This window comes from Boleophthalmus pectinirostris, unplaced genomic scaffold (assembly GCF_026225935.1).
Source record: "Boleophthalmus pectinirostris isolate CB_2022bp ecotype Guang Dong unplaced genomic scaffold, ASM2622593v1 HiC_scaffold_2, whole genome shotgun sequence".
NCBI classification, from domain to species: Eukaryota; Metazoa; Chordata; class Actinopteri; order Gobiiformes; family Gobiidae; genus Boleophthalmus; species Boleophthalmus pectinirostris.
Window position 1 is genome coordinate 4841215 of NW_026571152.1, and position 15602 is coordinate 4856816.

Consider the following 15602-nt stretch of genomic DNA (forward strand, 5'->3'; position numbering starts at 1 on the left):
AAACCAAATATAAACCAGGTTTAGATCAGATTTAGACCATGGCTAAACCAAGTCTAAACTTAGTTTAACTGTTAACTGGGTTTAAACCAGGTCTAAACCAGCCTAAACCAGGTCTAAAGCAGGTCTAATTCAGATCAAAACCAGGCCTAAATCAGGTCTAAAGCAGATGTAAAGCAGGTCTAATCCAGGTCTAATCCAGGTCTAAACCAGGCTTAAACCAGGCCTAAATCAGGTCTAAACCACGTCTAAAGCAGATCTAAAGCAGGTCTACAGCAGGTCTAAACCAGGTATAAACCAGGGCTAAACCACTCTAAACTGGGTCTAAACTAAATCTAAAACTGGTCTAATCCAGGTGTAAACCAAACTGTAAAGTGGGTCTAAACCAGGTCTAAACCAGGTCTAAACCAGGTCTAAACCAGGTCTAAACTAGGTCTAAACTAGGTCTAAACCAGGTCTAAAGCAGGTCTGATCCAGGTCAAAACCAAGTCAGAAACCGGTCTAAAACAGGCCTAAATCAAATTTAAAGCAGGTCTACAGCACGTCTAAACCAGATATAAACCAGGTCTAAATCAGGTCTAAGCCAGGGCTAACACAGTCTAAACCAAGTCTAAACTAAGTCTAAAACTGGTCTAAACCAGATCTAATCCAAACTCTTAAGGGGTTCTAAACCAGGTCTAACCAAGGTGTAAATGGGGTGGGTCTAATGCAGGTCTAAAGCAGGTCTAACTCCCTTCTCTCCCTCCTCTGTGGTCAGTTGCGTCTGGCTCGCTGGTGGCCTGGTTTCTTAAAGTGGATGCGTCTGGTTTGGGCCGGTGTCCGATCTCTCTGGACTGTCTCCTTGGTGCTGGTCACGCTCTTCTTCAGCTACTTTGGGTATCACTCGCTCAGTTCGAACCCAAACAATCTGTGCGAGGGTGAAGAAGACTGCGACATCCCCCGCTGGCACATGAATGATTTCCTCCACAGTTTAATGACGGTGACGAGAGCTTTGTTCGGAGAGTGGATTGAAACCATGTGGCTTTGTATGGAAAAGACCGGCCCCTCTATGTGTGTGCCCTTCTACATCACTCTACTCATAGTCGGGAACTTTCTGGTGAGTGAAAACTAAACCAGGACTAGACCAAGATAAGACCAGATCAGACCAGAAGATTAGACCAAAATTACACTAGGACTCACCAACAACACCAAGACTAGATCAGGGCTGGATAAGATCTAAACCTGAATAAAACCAGACTAGACAGGACTACACCAGGACTAGAACCGGATCCTTAACCAGGAGACTAGACCCGGACTAACTAGGACTAGACTAGAATTAGACCCGGACTAATCCACACAACTGATTCAGGATTAACCCAGGACTAATTCAGGATAAAACAGGACCACCCCAAGATTAGACAGTTTAGAGTAGACCAAGACTAGACTAAGTGCTGGATAAGATCTAAACCTGAACCAAACCAGACTAGAACCAAAGACTTAAGCAGGAGACTAGACCAGGGCTAAACTAGCACTAGACTAGAATTAGACCTGGACTAAACCAGAACTAAACCAGGATTAGAACTGGAGCCTTAACCAGGAGACTAGACCAGGACTAAACTAGAACTAGACTAGAATTAGACCTGGACTAAAAAAGAACTAAATCAGGACTAGAACTGGAGCCTTAACCAGGAGACTAGACCAGGACTAAACTAGGACTAGTTTAGAACTAGACCCGGACTAAACCAGAATTAGTCCATCAGATTTAACCAAGAGATTTAAGCAGGAGACCAGGACTAGACCAGAACTAAACCAAGAATAAATCAGGACTAAACCAAGTCTAATCCAGGACTAAATAAGGACTAAACCAAGTCTAAACCGAGACTAAACCAGATCTAAACCAGGTCTAAACCAGAACTAACCCAGAACTAAACCAGGACTAAACTGGGACTAAACTGGCTCTAAATGGGGACTACACTACTTCCATGTCCCTTCTTGTGTTGTGTCATGTCGGTGTCTCGTTGCAGATCTTGACGCTGTTTGTGACGTTATTGATGAAGTGGATCAGCAACAAACTGGCTCCAAGAGATGAGGAGAAAATGAACATTTTAAAAACCCGACTGAAGAAAGTGCTCAAAGTTTGTGGCATAAACGGAGGAGAGACAAAGAAGGAAACAGGTCATTTTTATTTTATTGATATTTTATTTCATCTAGCAACCATTAAGAACAATATATCATTTACAGTGTGGGCCTGGTTAAATAAATAGATAAAATATTGCGTGTTACACCCACTAAATGAATGTTCTGTTATTATCACTATAATGTGTTGGTGGATGTGCTCATTTTATGGAAAGTGTGGAAATGTTGTGTACTGACTTGTCTGCAAGTCTCTGGTCTTCAGTTGAAGTATTTGAAGAATATTTAAAGCTTTAAATCATGTTAGAATGTTGTTACTTCCTCAAAAACAGATCCTTGTTGTGTTTTGTTTCATTTACATATGTGAGTAAATCTGGTTTATTAGTCTGTCTACATCTCCAAAGCTCAAAATGCTCTGTCCCACCTTGTGATGTCATGAAGTGGTGGTTTTCAAGTTAAACAGCTCCTTTTACCTTTAGTTCAGTAGCGATTGGCAATTCCAGGACAGATGTAATCCAAATGATTCTAGTGAAGGTTAAACAAGTGTGAATGAAGAAAAACACAACTCCGGGTCTGTTTGTGATGAGGAAACAACACCGAAACATGGATCAGAAAACAGCGTAACAGAGGTGAGGACTTGCGAGTCATGACTTGAACTCAAGTCAGACCTGAGTCACTATTTTTAGGACTTGAGACTTGACTTGTTAAAATGGACTAAGACTTGGGACTCGACTTGGACTTGAAGGTCAATATCTCGAGACTTGACTTGGACTCAAGCCTTTGACTTGAGAAGACTTGGTGCTTCTCCTAAAATATATATGTGTTTAGAAAATGCTTTTCTCTTTACACTTGGTACATGCTTAATTTTAAAGGAACAAACTGCAACATGTCCCTCCCACTCCTGTTTATTACTTTGGAAGGAACTGAAGTACTGTGATGTGGAATCATCAAATATACTACTGCAATATACAGTACAATACAGTAACACAGAGGCAACTACAAAGAACATGATCCTTCCATGTCAGTGCAGCCTTCACGACAAAATAACTGTTATTTAGCATTTTAAATCCAAATTCTTTCTGTTCTGACCATAATGATTAGCACTAAGACATTTAAAAAGGAAAAATAAACATTTCTACAACTCTTATCTAAATATTCATATATAAATATACCATGACTTTTTAAGTATCTAAGCTTTATTTGGTACTTTTTTGGTACCAAATAAAGACAACTTGGATTTGACTTGGACTCATGGGCCAGTGACTCAAGACTCGACTTGGACTTGCGTGTCTTTGACTTGGGACTTGACTTGGACTTGAGGTTAGAGACTTGAGACTTACTTGAGACTTGCAAAACAACTACTTGGTTCCACCTCTGCAGCATAATATCAGACCTTTAACATGTTGTCTTTCCTTGTTAAAACCAATCCTACTACTTGCATCTGCTGTAGCTGTTTATTCATTGAATAATCTGATAACCCCAGAAATCAGATTATGATCAGATTTGGGTGTGCATGTAGAAGGATCATGTCTTGTGTTTTGTCTTGTGTTTTGCAGGAGACCCAGAGGATAAAGAGAGTGTTGCTCTGAGGTGCGTGCCACCGGAACAGAGCGAGGAGAACGGGACCCAGGGCAGCACCCTGCCCATCGGAGAGGCTCAGGTCTGCTCTTTGTGTCCAGAGAATTTCATCACCATCTGCAACTTTTATTCCACAGCATTCATCTTTACCCTACATGTAGATTCACCTTTTTTGTCATTTAATACTTGTGCTTTACAGAATTTCCAAAAGATGAAGGAAACTGAAGCCCCCCAAGAAGTTCCCGAGGACTGCTGCTGTCAAAGTACAATAAATTACTATCAATTGCTACAATTACTTCTACTTAGTAATACTGGACATTCTGAATTCTAGGCAAGGCAAGGCAAGTTTATTTGTAGAGCACAATTCATACACAAAGTAATTCAAAGTGCTTTACAGAATAAGAACTACATTAAAATCATAATAAAAACAAATCAAAACATAAATAATCATGAAGATTAAAATTAAAAAAGAGACATAAATTGGAGAGAAGAGTGCGGAATGAAAACCTTTTCAGTTATATGCACAGTCAAACAGAAATGTTTTGAGCCTGGATTTAAACAGCGTCACAGAAGAGTCTGTCTCACATGTTCAGACTGTTCCAGGTTTTAGCTGCATGAACCTGAAACACTGACTCCCCTTGTTTAGTCCTGATTGTGGGCACCAGCAGGAGGCTGGTCCCTGAGCTCCTCAGAGTGCGAGATGGTTCATATGACACTAACATGTCATAGATGTACTTTTGGTGAATTCTTCTACTACTACTAGTACTACTGCTGCTGCTGTTGCTGCTGCTGTTGCTGCTGCTTCTACTACTACTACTAATATTATTGCTACTACTACTATTAATACTTCTACTACTGCCGCTACTACTACTACTACTACTAGTACTACTAGTACTACTACTGCTATTTCTGCTACTACTGCTACTATTACTACCACTACTTCTACTATTACTATTACTACTGCTACTGTTACTACCACTACTACATCTTCTACTACTACTACGTGTTCTACTGCTACTGCAACAACAACAAACTTTATTTATAGAGCGCTTTTCATACAAAAATGCAACATAAAGCACTTTACAGAGATTAAAAACTATTTTACATTTCCAGCCCCCGCCCGCCATACATATACACAAAGCTAAGTTAAACACTTGGGTCTTGAGTTTACTATCTGTGACATAACTATTTTTTACTTCTACTCATTCTACTAACTATGTGACATCTGACATAGCTATCTTCTTTACAGCTAACTATCTGAAATCTGGAAATTTATACTAACTTGTCTGGAATTTGGAACCAGTACCAGTACTACTTCTACTATTACTACTACTTCTACTACGACTGCTACTATTACTACCACTACTACTACTACTACTACCACTACTAGTACTACTTCTTCTACTACTATTACTGCTACTAGAACTACTATTAATAGCTCCACTCCCTGTCCCTGTACACTTAACATACTCGTATAGTGTGTAACATGGGATTGGTTTGTCCCCATGTAAAGTGGGATTAGTTTGTAAGCATGTAACCTCCTCTGAATGTCATGACAGAGTGCTACAGCTGCTGCCCTGCTCTCAACCTGGACTCATCTCGAGGCGTCGGCCGTGTTTGGTCCAGCCTCAGACGGAGCTCCTTCTACATCATCCAGCACCCGTACTTCAACAACTTCATCTTCTTCATCGTCATCGTCAGCAGCATAGCCCTGGTAATACATCTGTACCCACTTTGGACAATATCAAACTGATGATAGGATCAGATGAGCAGAGCTGCCATTTTTGTTTAAAGAGAACAGATTAGAAATTACAAAAATCACATAGTGCAACTTTTCTCACAATAATAATAATGATTACTACTAATACTAATAGATCCTAGTACTTCTATAGTACTGCTATTACTGCTACTACTACTATTGCTGATAATACTGCTGCTGCTGCTGCTGCTTTTACTGCTACTAATTCTACTATTGCTACTTCTACTACTACCACCACTAAAATTGCTACTGCTGCTACTACAACTACTGCTGCAACTACTACTATTGCTACTGCTACTTTTACTACCATGGCTACTACTACTTCTACTAGTACTACTACAGCTACTACTGCTACTTCTACTACTGCTACTTCTACTTGTACTACTCCTGCTAATACCACCACTAATTTTGCTGCTACTACTACTACTACTACTACCACTACTACTACTACTACTATTTCTTCTACTAGTACTACTACAGCTACTACCAATATCAATATTGCTACTCCTGCTACTACTACTACTACTATTACTACTACTACTACTACTACTACTACCGCTACTGCTACTGCTACTCATTTTTTTTACATTTTAATATTAAATCTTAACTTGCTTTTGATTGACGTTATTGGGCCTCATTCATGAAGCGTTCCTACAAACAAATTTGTACTTAAGGCCTTCTTACCAAAATTTTTGGTATTCACTAAGAAGCACTCGAGAACAAAAATTGTAAAAAAAAAAATAATTTACAATATTATTTCTCTGATAATGCAATAAAAATTCCATTTCCCCCATGATTTCAAGTGATATATTTTCTTAAATTATTTCATATAAAAATATGACTATGTGATCCAGTAACGTTTATGAGGAGTTTTGTAGAGCACCCGCTTGTTTCAATAAGTTTATGACTTAAATATTCCCTTCCTGAATGTGTTCATGTGAATTTAGACATTTGAAATCGCTGCTGAAGCTGTAGAACAGCCATTGTCTGTAGACGCTCCACCTGACCTCCTCGGTCAGTTTCTGGCCATCACCCATATTGACCATATCTAGAAGTTCTGAGGACGTTTCTAACTACATACATATTAATTTTTTTAATGAAATGTAAATGAGCGTGAATGTGTTTGTAGCTGGATGTTGGTGTATTAGCCCCAACTGTCACTTAAGAAGGAATTCAGATGCTTAAGAACATTTTGTGAATCTGGGGCAGAGTTCTCTCAGCATCTTCTTAAAGTGGAAGTTACGAACATTTTTAAAGAAAAGATTCATGAATGAGGCCCATTGATCTCAAGTGAAGATAGTAAGAAAATACGTAATAGGTACTTTTTTTTATTTTATATGCACTTGAGATCAATAATGTCATTATTTTAACATAATCATTTATAGGGTCGGAACCAGATTTTTAAAATTTTATTAAAAAGTTGAAGAAAGAATTTGTCATTTTTATCAGTTTGCAGTGGTCAAAGTTATTCCTCGCTTGCCTTATGCATTCAGAGCATCCTAATTATTCACCGTGAATAATTACAAGCACTTTACACAACATTCAGAGATCAGACAGCACACAACAGTCTTATTTTGACCTCAAGAGCTGCCTTTGTTTTACTGGGAAAGACAAATTATGCTCAGATAAATCAAAAAATCAGGAACAGGCTCCTTAATATCTAATTTGCATTTTTAAACAAATTTGCAATAAACATTTGCAATATACAAATTTTTATTGTTACTGCAATGAAGGTGCACTGTGTAACATTTCTGGTGGAGGGTTTGCCAGCTGCTTGTTATTGCTTTATCTAGAATGTTCCAGTATTAATTAAACCTATCTATCACGAGGGAGACGAGCAGGTTACAGCACTACGCTACATTATAGTTCAGATCTGTGGAGAGTCGCCCCTATTCAAAGAAGGACACAGTATTTTTGAGCAAAAGAAACACATGAATAATGCTAGATGGATATGTTTAACTCTTTACCATGGAACATTCCAGGCAAGCAATAACATCTCCATGGAGACAAACAGGTAGCAGACCCTCTACCAGAAAAGTTGAGTAGGGCACCTTTAAGTATGTATTGATGCACCTGTCTGACCTTTTTGCCGTTTTGTTGCTGACAGGTGTTTGAGGACATGTACCTGTCCACTCGCTACCACACTATGGTGTTCCTAGGCTATCTGGACCAGGTGGTCACATACCTGTTTGTGCTGGAGGTTCTCTTCAAATGGCTCGGACTCGGCTTCAAGAAATACTTCACGGACGGATGGTGCTGGCTTGATCTCATTGTAACACTTGTAAGTTAGTTTTGTTTTGTAAGGGCCCATACTATTTTGTGATCTATATTATTTGCTATGTTGTTTCCTCATCACAAACACACCTGTTGTGTTTTGTTTCATTCACACGTTTAGCACTAGGGATGGGCATGATTAGTTGACTAATCGATAATTGATCATTAAGAATTTCACGTTTGATCACATTCATTTTTAATCTATAAACCAAATGTAGGTTGCTGTGTGTAGCGTAGTGTAAGGAGACAAGGCTGCATCTGACACAAACACTGGATTTGTGCCTCACAGTCCCACGTTTGGGCTCTGGCTCCTTGGAGACACTGTACCACTCAGTGATCGTGTTTACATGCACATCACTGTCCCGGGTTTGATTGGGTTTTTTGAGAATCCCGGTTTCGTCATGGTGTAGTATCCCGGTTACTGCAACATAAAGTTGAGTGCACATGTGTCCAAAGGACAATTTTTTAGTCTTTTCATCACAACAGTAACCAACATAAATAAAGTGACCAACATAAATAAAATGAGTGTTAAATAAAGAGCTGCACTAAACCTGCACACGTCTGATCTCTGAAAACATGAACCAATGCGACACACACAGAACAGACTCAGCATCACAGAGAGAACACTCATTTTCCACTGAGTCGTGTCCTTTAGTCTGACAGAAGCTGACACATCAGTGCACAAGGAGCGAGCTGTTTTTTTCAGCGCTTATAGTTTATGCAAATAAGCCATGTGGTTTTAAGTTTGGTTTCTGTAAAACGTAAACAAACGTGTCAAAGCTGCATTAAACACTTTATAATGTTAAACGGGCTGATGTGTCTCTAGAGTGGTTATGGTTTATATGTTGTAAATTGAGTTTATTTATGCAGATTAGTAATATTAATAATAACAATCATTTTAATATAAAAACGTTAATGATTAATTGAAAATTGATTGTTAATTCTCCCAATGATCGATAAAGAAAATTTAATCGAATGCCAATCCCTATTTAACACACATACCCTGCATATTTAGGTTCTTCTCTCAAATGGAAAACACTTTGTTCTACCTTGTGATGTCATATTGTAATTGGTGGGTTTCAGATGACATCACATCATTCTATAGGTCAATATTAATTAATACAGATGGGGGGGGCAGCTAAAATTAATATTGTTAAAATGCAAAAATATGTTGTAATACAGTGAATTCTTTGGGTTTATCAGTAATTGAAAATACTCAGCATTTGTGAATTTACCTTTTGGATATTTCATGGCAAAGTACAATGTAATCAAAAGGGAGAATCTGAAAACCACCAATATAGGAAGTGCTCCACAGTTTTCAATTCCATATACCTTCACTAGAATAATTTGAATTTCAGTCCTGGAATTGCCGATCTCTTCTGAACTAAAGGTAAAACGTAAATTTTAACTTACCACTCCATGACATCATAAGTTGGAACAGAGCATTTTGAGCTTTGGACATGTAGACAGACTAATAAAAGTGTTACTCAAATGTGTGAATGAAACAAAACACAACTCCAGGTCTGTTTTTGAGGAGGCAACAACATTTTAACATGTCTTAAAGCTCACAAGAGTCCATTTGTCATTTGTTGTGTGTGTTGTCTTATTTTTTTGCACAATAAGAGTGCAGTGACCAGTAGATACTAATTAACAAGGTTCATTCTGTTGTTCATTTATTCCAGATCCTGTTTTAATTTACTTTCACAATATTTGACGTTATGAAAATGGCTTAGTGGAATATCCGTTTCTGAGATTGGTGCATCAGTGGCACAAGACCAAGAGCAGATTTAAACCACAAAAAGTATTCTAAATCTACAGTAGTGTTAAGAAAAATATGTAATAAATAAAAAACAGAATGAAACACTTACCTCTACTATAGTACTTAGTTTAAATCATAAAAAGTATTCATTCAACCTTCTATAGTATCTTAAAGAGCCTTTGACAATTTGGACTACTCATTTTACACATAAGATATTTAAGATTTTACTAAAAATTTTATAAATTTTTTGCAGGTTTGGCATTTTTTTCAGGTTGTAAATCGCAGCATCACATTAGGGAATTCCATAGCTGTTACCTAGCAACCATATTGGCAAAAGGAGAAATTCTGTTTGTTAACTGGACAAAAGTTTATTATTTGACCAAATAAACTTTTGTCCAGTTGACAAATTGAATTCTCCTTTTGCCATGGATTCTACCTGGACGACTGAGGGATTTTACACATAGCAACCATATTGTACATCATGCCAAAACTCCTTAAATGTATACAGAAATTAATATTTGCCAAATAAAAATGCTGAAATTATGTTTAAAATAACAGAAAAATATGTTTCTAGCGTGAAAATTTTTACTAATTTTTGGATAGAATTCTTACCGTGATGTCTTCAATGTGGAACTCTCTGAAACAGAACTCTAAGAATGACTTCTTTAATTTTTGTTTTTCAACTTTTCTTGACAAATTGCTTCTTAATCTGTCTAAAACTATAATGTATATTTACAACATGTATTATCCCACCGAGTTAAGTCAAAATAAGAGAATGATGAAAACCTGTCATATGCACTTTAAATCTTACCTTAAAGTCAAAAAAGCCACAAATTTCGAGGTAGTGCAAACCAGCTGTACAGATGTTAAATACTGACCCCAAAAATCTGCAGTTCCATGTGTCTTGTATTGAATGATAAGTGGATATAGGGATTATTGTGACAGGTCTATTACATTGGTTGGATATGGTTTAGTCCTGGCTTGGTTTTGGTTAGTTGTCCCCACTGAGCTGAATACATCTCCCCGTGTGTTTTAGGCATGTGTGTTGTCTGTGGCGGCTCAGACCTCTGGACTGGGCTCAGCTCTCATCAGTCTGAAAGCTCTGAGACCTCTGCGTATCCTCACTCACATCAGAGGCACTCGGGTGAGGAAAGAAACATTTATTTATTTATTTATTTATTTATTTATTTATTTATTTATTTATTTATGTGAACAGAGATGACAAAATGTAATGTATTATAGAATATGGATGACATGGGTAAGAAGTTCTCAGGTTCAATTCTCTGGCCAGGTGCAGGCTTTCTGTGCAAAGTTTTCATGTTCTCCTCATGTCTGGATTCCCCATCAACCCAAAACCTGGTCTATAGACTTCAAGCTTGTCTTAAATTCGCTTTCACTTCCCACTGCCCACTGTTCTCAACAAATAAGGGGGAGTATTTTAGGAATGTCACAATATCACATTTTTTGTTACTATAGTTGTGAGGAAAAAAACATAACCATTGTATGATTATTATGACAAAAACAACAGAACAACAGATTATTCACAGTGGAATTCATGATTCTCATGCATTACATTTTTACTAGATCACCATTCCTTTATTATGTCACATGCTTTATCAAATCTTTATCAAGTCAAACAATTTTTTTGATCCGGAAGGAAATTCAAAGTGCAGCAACAGCAACATAGAAAAGATTTAAAGTTAGCAGTCCATCCTCTTGCATTCATTAGCTATAGGGATTCATTGTACACACATATGGCGTGTATGACAGTCGACTTCCAGAGTGGAGCAGGACAGGGACAAGAGCCTGTCTCCAGAGGTGCTGGTGATGGTGCTTGGGCTGCTAGGGGTTATCCAGGATGGACAGGAGTTTGTTTGAGGGATTACTGATAAGCCAAACATCCGTAGACTTGAATAGCAGTTGTAGAATAAACAGGGAGTTGAATATATGAGTGCTGATATTTAAAGCTGTCCCTCAGGTGTCCGTGTCGGTGCTGCTGAGGATGCTGCCCCCTCTCTTGGACGTGCTCCTGGTCTCTGTTACGGTCTGGTCCTTCTTCTCCATTGTCTTCATCCAGTTCCTTGCTGGACGTTTCGAATTCTGCCTCAACGAAACCTCGCAAGAGGTATTTGGTGCCAAGGAAGTTCCAAACAAGACCCAGTGTTTCATGCTGATTGAGAACAACCTAACAGAGGTCCGCTGGAAGAGTGGTCCCATGAACTTTGACAATATGCCCCAAGCCATGCTCTCACTCTTCTCTGTGGTAAGTGCACAAACACATGGAGACTTCAGTGCTCACTTACCCCCCTATCCCAGCCCTCTTCCTCCAATGATGCTCCAAATTCAAACTCCGGGTCATACATGTTTAGTTCAAAAATACCACAAAGCCTCTTTTTTCACCAAGAAAAACACATAAAACTAAATTTGGTGTTTGCTGCAGTGAAAGGTTAACCTGGCCAGCAATATGAATTCACAAACTCCTGAGGATCCAATTGCCAACAATATTTGGGCATTTTTGTGCAAACTAGGCATACTATAGCTTTCTAGTCAAAAATGTATAGAACTTAGTATGTCCTGGCTGGCAGTTTATCAGCTCTATTTGAACTGTGGTTTTGGGCCAGAGAGTAAGTGTTTAGTCCCACTTTAAGATTGCTTTCATTGTAGATTTGAGCTTCCAAGAAAGCAGAAAGCGCTGTCCCAAATATTAAACAGCACTTAGGTGCCCTGCGAAATTCAACTAAAAACAGCATAAGAAATCTCGGAGTGTTTTTTGATGATTCGATGTCTTTAGAACCCCAGTCTAAGCAACTCACTAAAAACTGCTTTTTCCAACTGCGAAACATATCTAAGCTTTGCACAATGATTTCTAAAGCTGAGTTAGAGATAGTAATCCATGCATTTGTGTCATCGAGACTAGACTATTGTAACAGTCTTTTTACCTGCCTGAGCAAGAAGGGACTTACCCGAGTACAGATGGTGCAAACTCTGCTGCAAGGCACCTGACCTGCACCAATAGGAGAGCGCATTTCACTCCAATCTTAAAATCCTTACATTGGCTCCCTGTTCTTTTTCATGTCCACTTTAAGATTCTGGTGCTGACCTTTAGGGCCCTACATGACCAGGCTTCTGCTTACATCACAGATCTGATAAAGTTGTACATCTCTGCCCGTAGCCTGAGTTTCACCAGCCAAAATCTGCTAATGGTCGCTCAGACAAGTTTTAAAACACGAGGTGACAGATCCTTTCACCCGTCTCCCCTAAACTCTGGAATGAACTGCCTCCTCACCTTCCCTCTCTAGATCGTGAAGATGCTTTTATTATTTTTTTTCAGTTATTTGTTTATACATTTTCCAAGACAATACACTTACACATATGCAAATATTGTTTAAGGAACAAACAATTTTTTAAACTTAATTTTCCAAATAAAATACAGATTTTTACTTTTATATTGGAAAGAGAGAAAAAAAAGAAAAAATAAATACAATAAAATAAATAAATAATTAAAAAACAGAAAACTCATTGGACAGAACATTGGGGAAATGAGCACTCAAATAAAATTCAAACGTATCGTTTTAACAAAACTCAGCCAACCCTTCCATATCTTTTCAAATTTCTCTGTTTCTAATCTTAGAGCATAAGTTAATTTTTCCATAACATAAATATTGTGAATTATGTCAAACCTGTTGTCTTTTGTTGGTGCTTCAGCTTTTAACCATTTCTTTGTAATACCTTTTTTTTCTGCTAACAACATGATTTTAGATATTTTAAAATTTTATTTGTTTTTACAATTTGCATCTAATTTGCCAAAATATAAGACTTCACAGGTAAAAGGGAGGTCAGTATGTAGGACCTCCTCCATAACGTTCTTCAATTTTTTCCAATAACATTGTATTAGGGGATATGTCCAGAAAATATGAATATGGCTGCCACCATTTCCCCGCACTGTATCTAACATCTTGTGTGTCGATATTTTGTCTGAGCTGGTGCTTTGAAAAATCTCACCAGATTTTTCCACCCATATTCCCTCCACATTGTTTTCCATATATTTTGAGTAATCTCTTCCCAATCTTCTTCAATTAAGCTAATATTAGCTTCCACATTCCATTTCCTCCATGTGTTGTGTATCATCCCTTTTTAAATTTTCCAACCCAATATATATCTTTGAAATATTTTTTTTACTTAGTTTAGATTTGTGAGCTAATATAATTAAATTAATCATTTGTAGTTCTCCTTCAAAGTTATCCCTTATTATGTCATGCTTCAAATAATGCTTTACTTGTAAGAATCTGTAGAAATCTTGATTTGATAGCCCGAATTATTCTTTGATTTCTTGAAAACCTTTTTTTTTTTTTTCCCCTTCCTTTAATGAATACAAAAGTTGCAATTTAAACAAGAGTTTTTCAACTACAAAATTAAAGTTCCATGGTCTTATGACCGTTGGAAAATTGTTCTAAACCCCTCCATCCCCCTCTCATTCAAAAGGGAAGTTTGCAAGGGGCTCGTAACCTTTGCATTTGTTATTCATCAATAATTCCCACCACATACGTGGACCATGTTCCCATGTTTTAAATGGCTGATCATTCGTATTGGGTATAAAATCTGATTTGTATCTGATATTATTTTATTATGAATGTATCTTGCTGTTTTGATCTTTTGTATGTGAAGCACTTCGTGACCTACTGTATGTCTGTGAAAAGCACTATATAAATAAACTTTACTTACAGCTATAGAATGTTGTGTTCCCATTGTTATAATCAGTGTTGCCATTTTTCCTTTTGTTTTTCAGGCCACACTTAAAGGCTGGTTAGATATTCTTTATAATACGGTGGATTCTACCATGGTAAGCATCACCAACAAAGTCTCAGAATTGTATTTCTTCTGCAGTTAATTTTAGTATTAAAAACAGCCCACTAAATCTAAACCAGGACTAAACCGAGACTAACCAAGAACTGAACAAGACCCAAACCCAAACTAAACCTGGACTAAACTAGAACCAAACCATGACTAAACTAGGACTTATGTAGATCCAAACCAAAACTAAACCATCCAAACCAGGACTAAACCAGGACTAATCTAGAAAAAAACAGGACTCAAGGCAAGACTAAACTAGACCCAAACCAGAAATAAACTAGGACTAAACTGTGACTAATCCAGAATTTAACTAGACCCAAAATAGGACTAATCTAGAACCAAAGCAGACTCAAACCAGAACTCAACTAGGAACATTCTAGAACTTAATCAGACCCAAACCAAACCAGGACTAAACTGAGACTAATTTAGAACTAAACCAGACCCCAAATAGGATTAAACTAGATCCAAACCAGGACTTAACTAGGATTTATCTAGAACCAAACCAGATTTATTTGGTTTAATCCTAAACTAGGATTTATCTAGAATCAAATCAGAGCCAAACCATGACTAAACTAGGACTAATTTAGAACTAAACTAGACCTCAAACAGGACTAAACTAGACCCAATCCAGGACTAAACCAGAACTAAAAGCTAAACTAGGACTTATCTAGAACTAGACCCAAAAACAGGAGTAATTTAGCAGATTCAAGATTCAGATTAAAACCAGAATTTGGACTAATCTAGAATTTAACCAGACCTACGTAAACCAGGATTAAACTAGACTCAAACCAGGTTGAAGCCAGGGCCAAACCAAGCCAAAACCAGGACTAAACTAAGACTAATCTGGAGGAAACTGAACTAAACCAGAGGCAAACCAGGTCTGACTGAGTGTTTTCTGTGTTGCAGGTTGAAGATCAGCCTGGACATGAGGAGCAGATCACCTACTATTTCCTGTTTCTGGCCTTCTTCCTGTTTGGCTCTTTCTTCTGCTGCATCAACATTATTAAAGTGCTGTTAGACGCTTACAGCTCCCAAACACACAAGATAAGTACCACTCACTTACAATGCATTGGATTTTCTATTCTGTTGTATAGAAGTACTGAACAATTAGGAAAATATCCTTTATATTTATTCCGCATGTATTACTTTTTTAACTTTCTATACTAGCGAATTGGAGCTAGAGTCGATGGAGCTGGAAGCTTGCCCATGATCACTTTTTATTTGGAACGCACCAGCTAATGTGTTAATTGTCTGTTTATATACTGCACAAAA

The 15602-nt window shown here is 37.7% G+C and overlaps 1 protein-coding gene across 1 annotated transcript in view; it reads left to right on the forward strand.

The window, feature by feature from the left end:
• Positions 1–15602, forward strand: part of LOC110163792 (sodium channel protein type 4 subunit alpha A-like) — a 78735-nt gene that overhangs the window by 49462 nt on the left and 13671 nt on the right. The window contains exons 16-25 of the mRNA XM_055155338.1: positions 755–1093; positions 2001–2151; positions 3666–3769; positions 3887–3950; positions 5247–5401; positions 7554–7727; positions 10516–10623; positions 11458–11742; positions 14266–14319; positions 15237–15374. Of these exons, the coding sequence (XP_055011313.1) occupies positions 755–1093; positions 2001–2151; positions 3666–3769; positions 3887–3950; positions 5247–5401; positions 7554–7727; positions 10516–10623; positions 11458–11742; positions 14266–14319; positions 15237–15374 (1572 nt within the window). The remainder of the gene's footprint in view (positions 1–754; positions 1094–2000; positions 2152–3665; positions 3770–3886; positions 3951–5246; positions 5402–7553; positions 7728–10515; positions 10624–11457; positions 11743–14265; positions 14320–15236; positions 15375–15602) is intronic.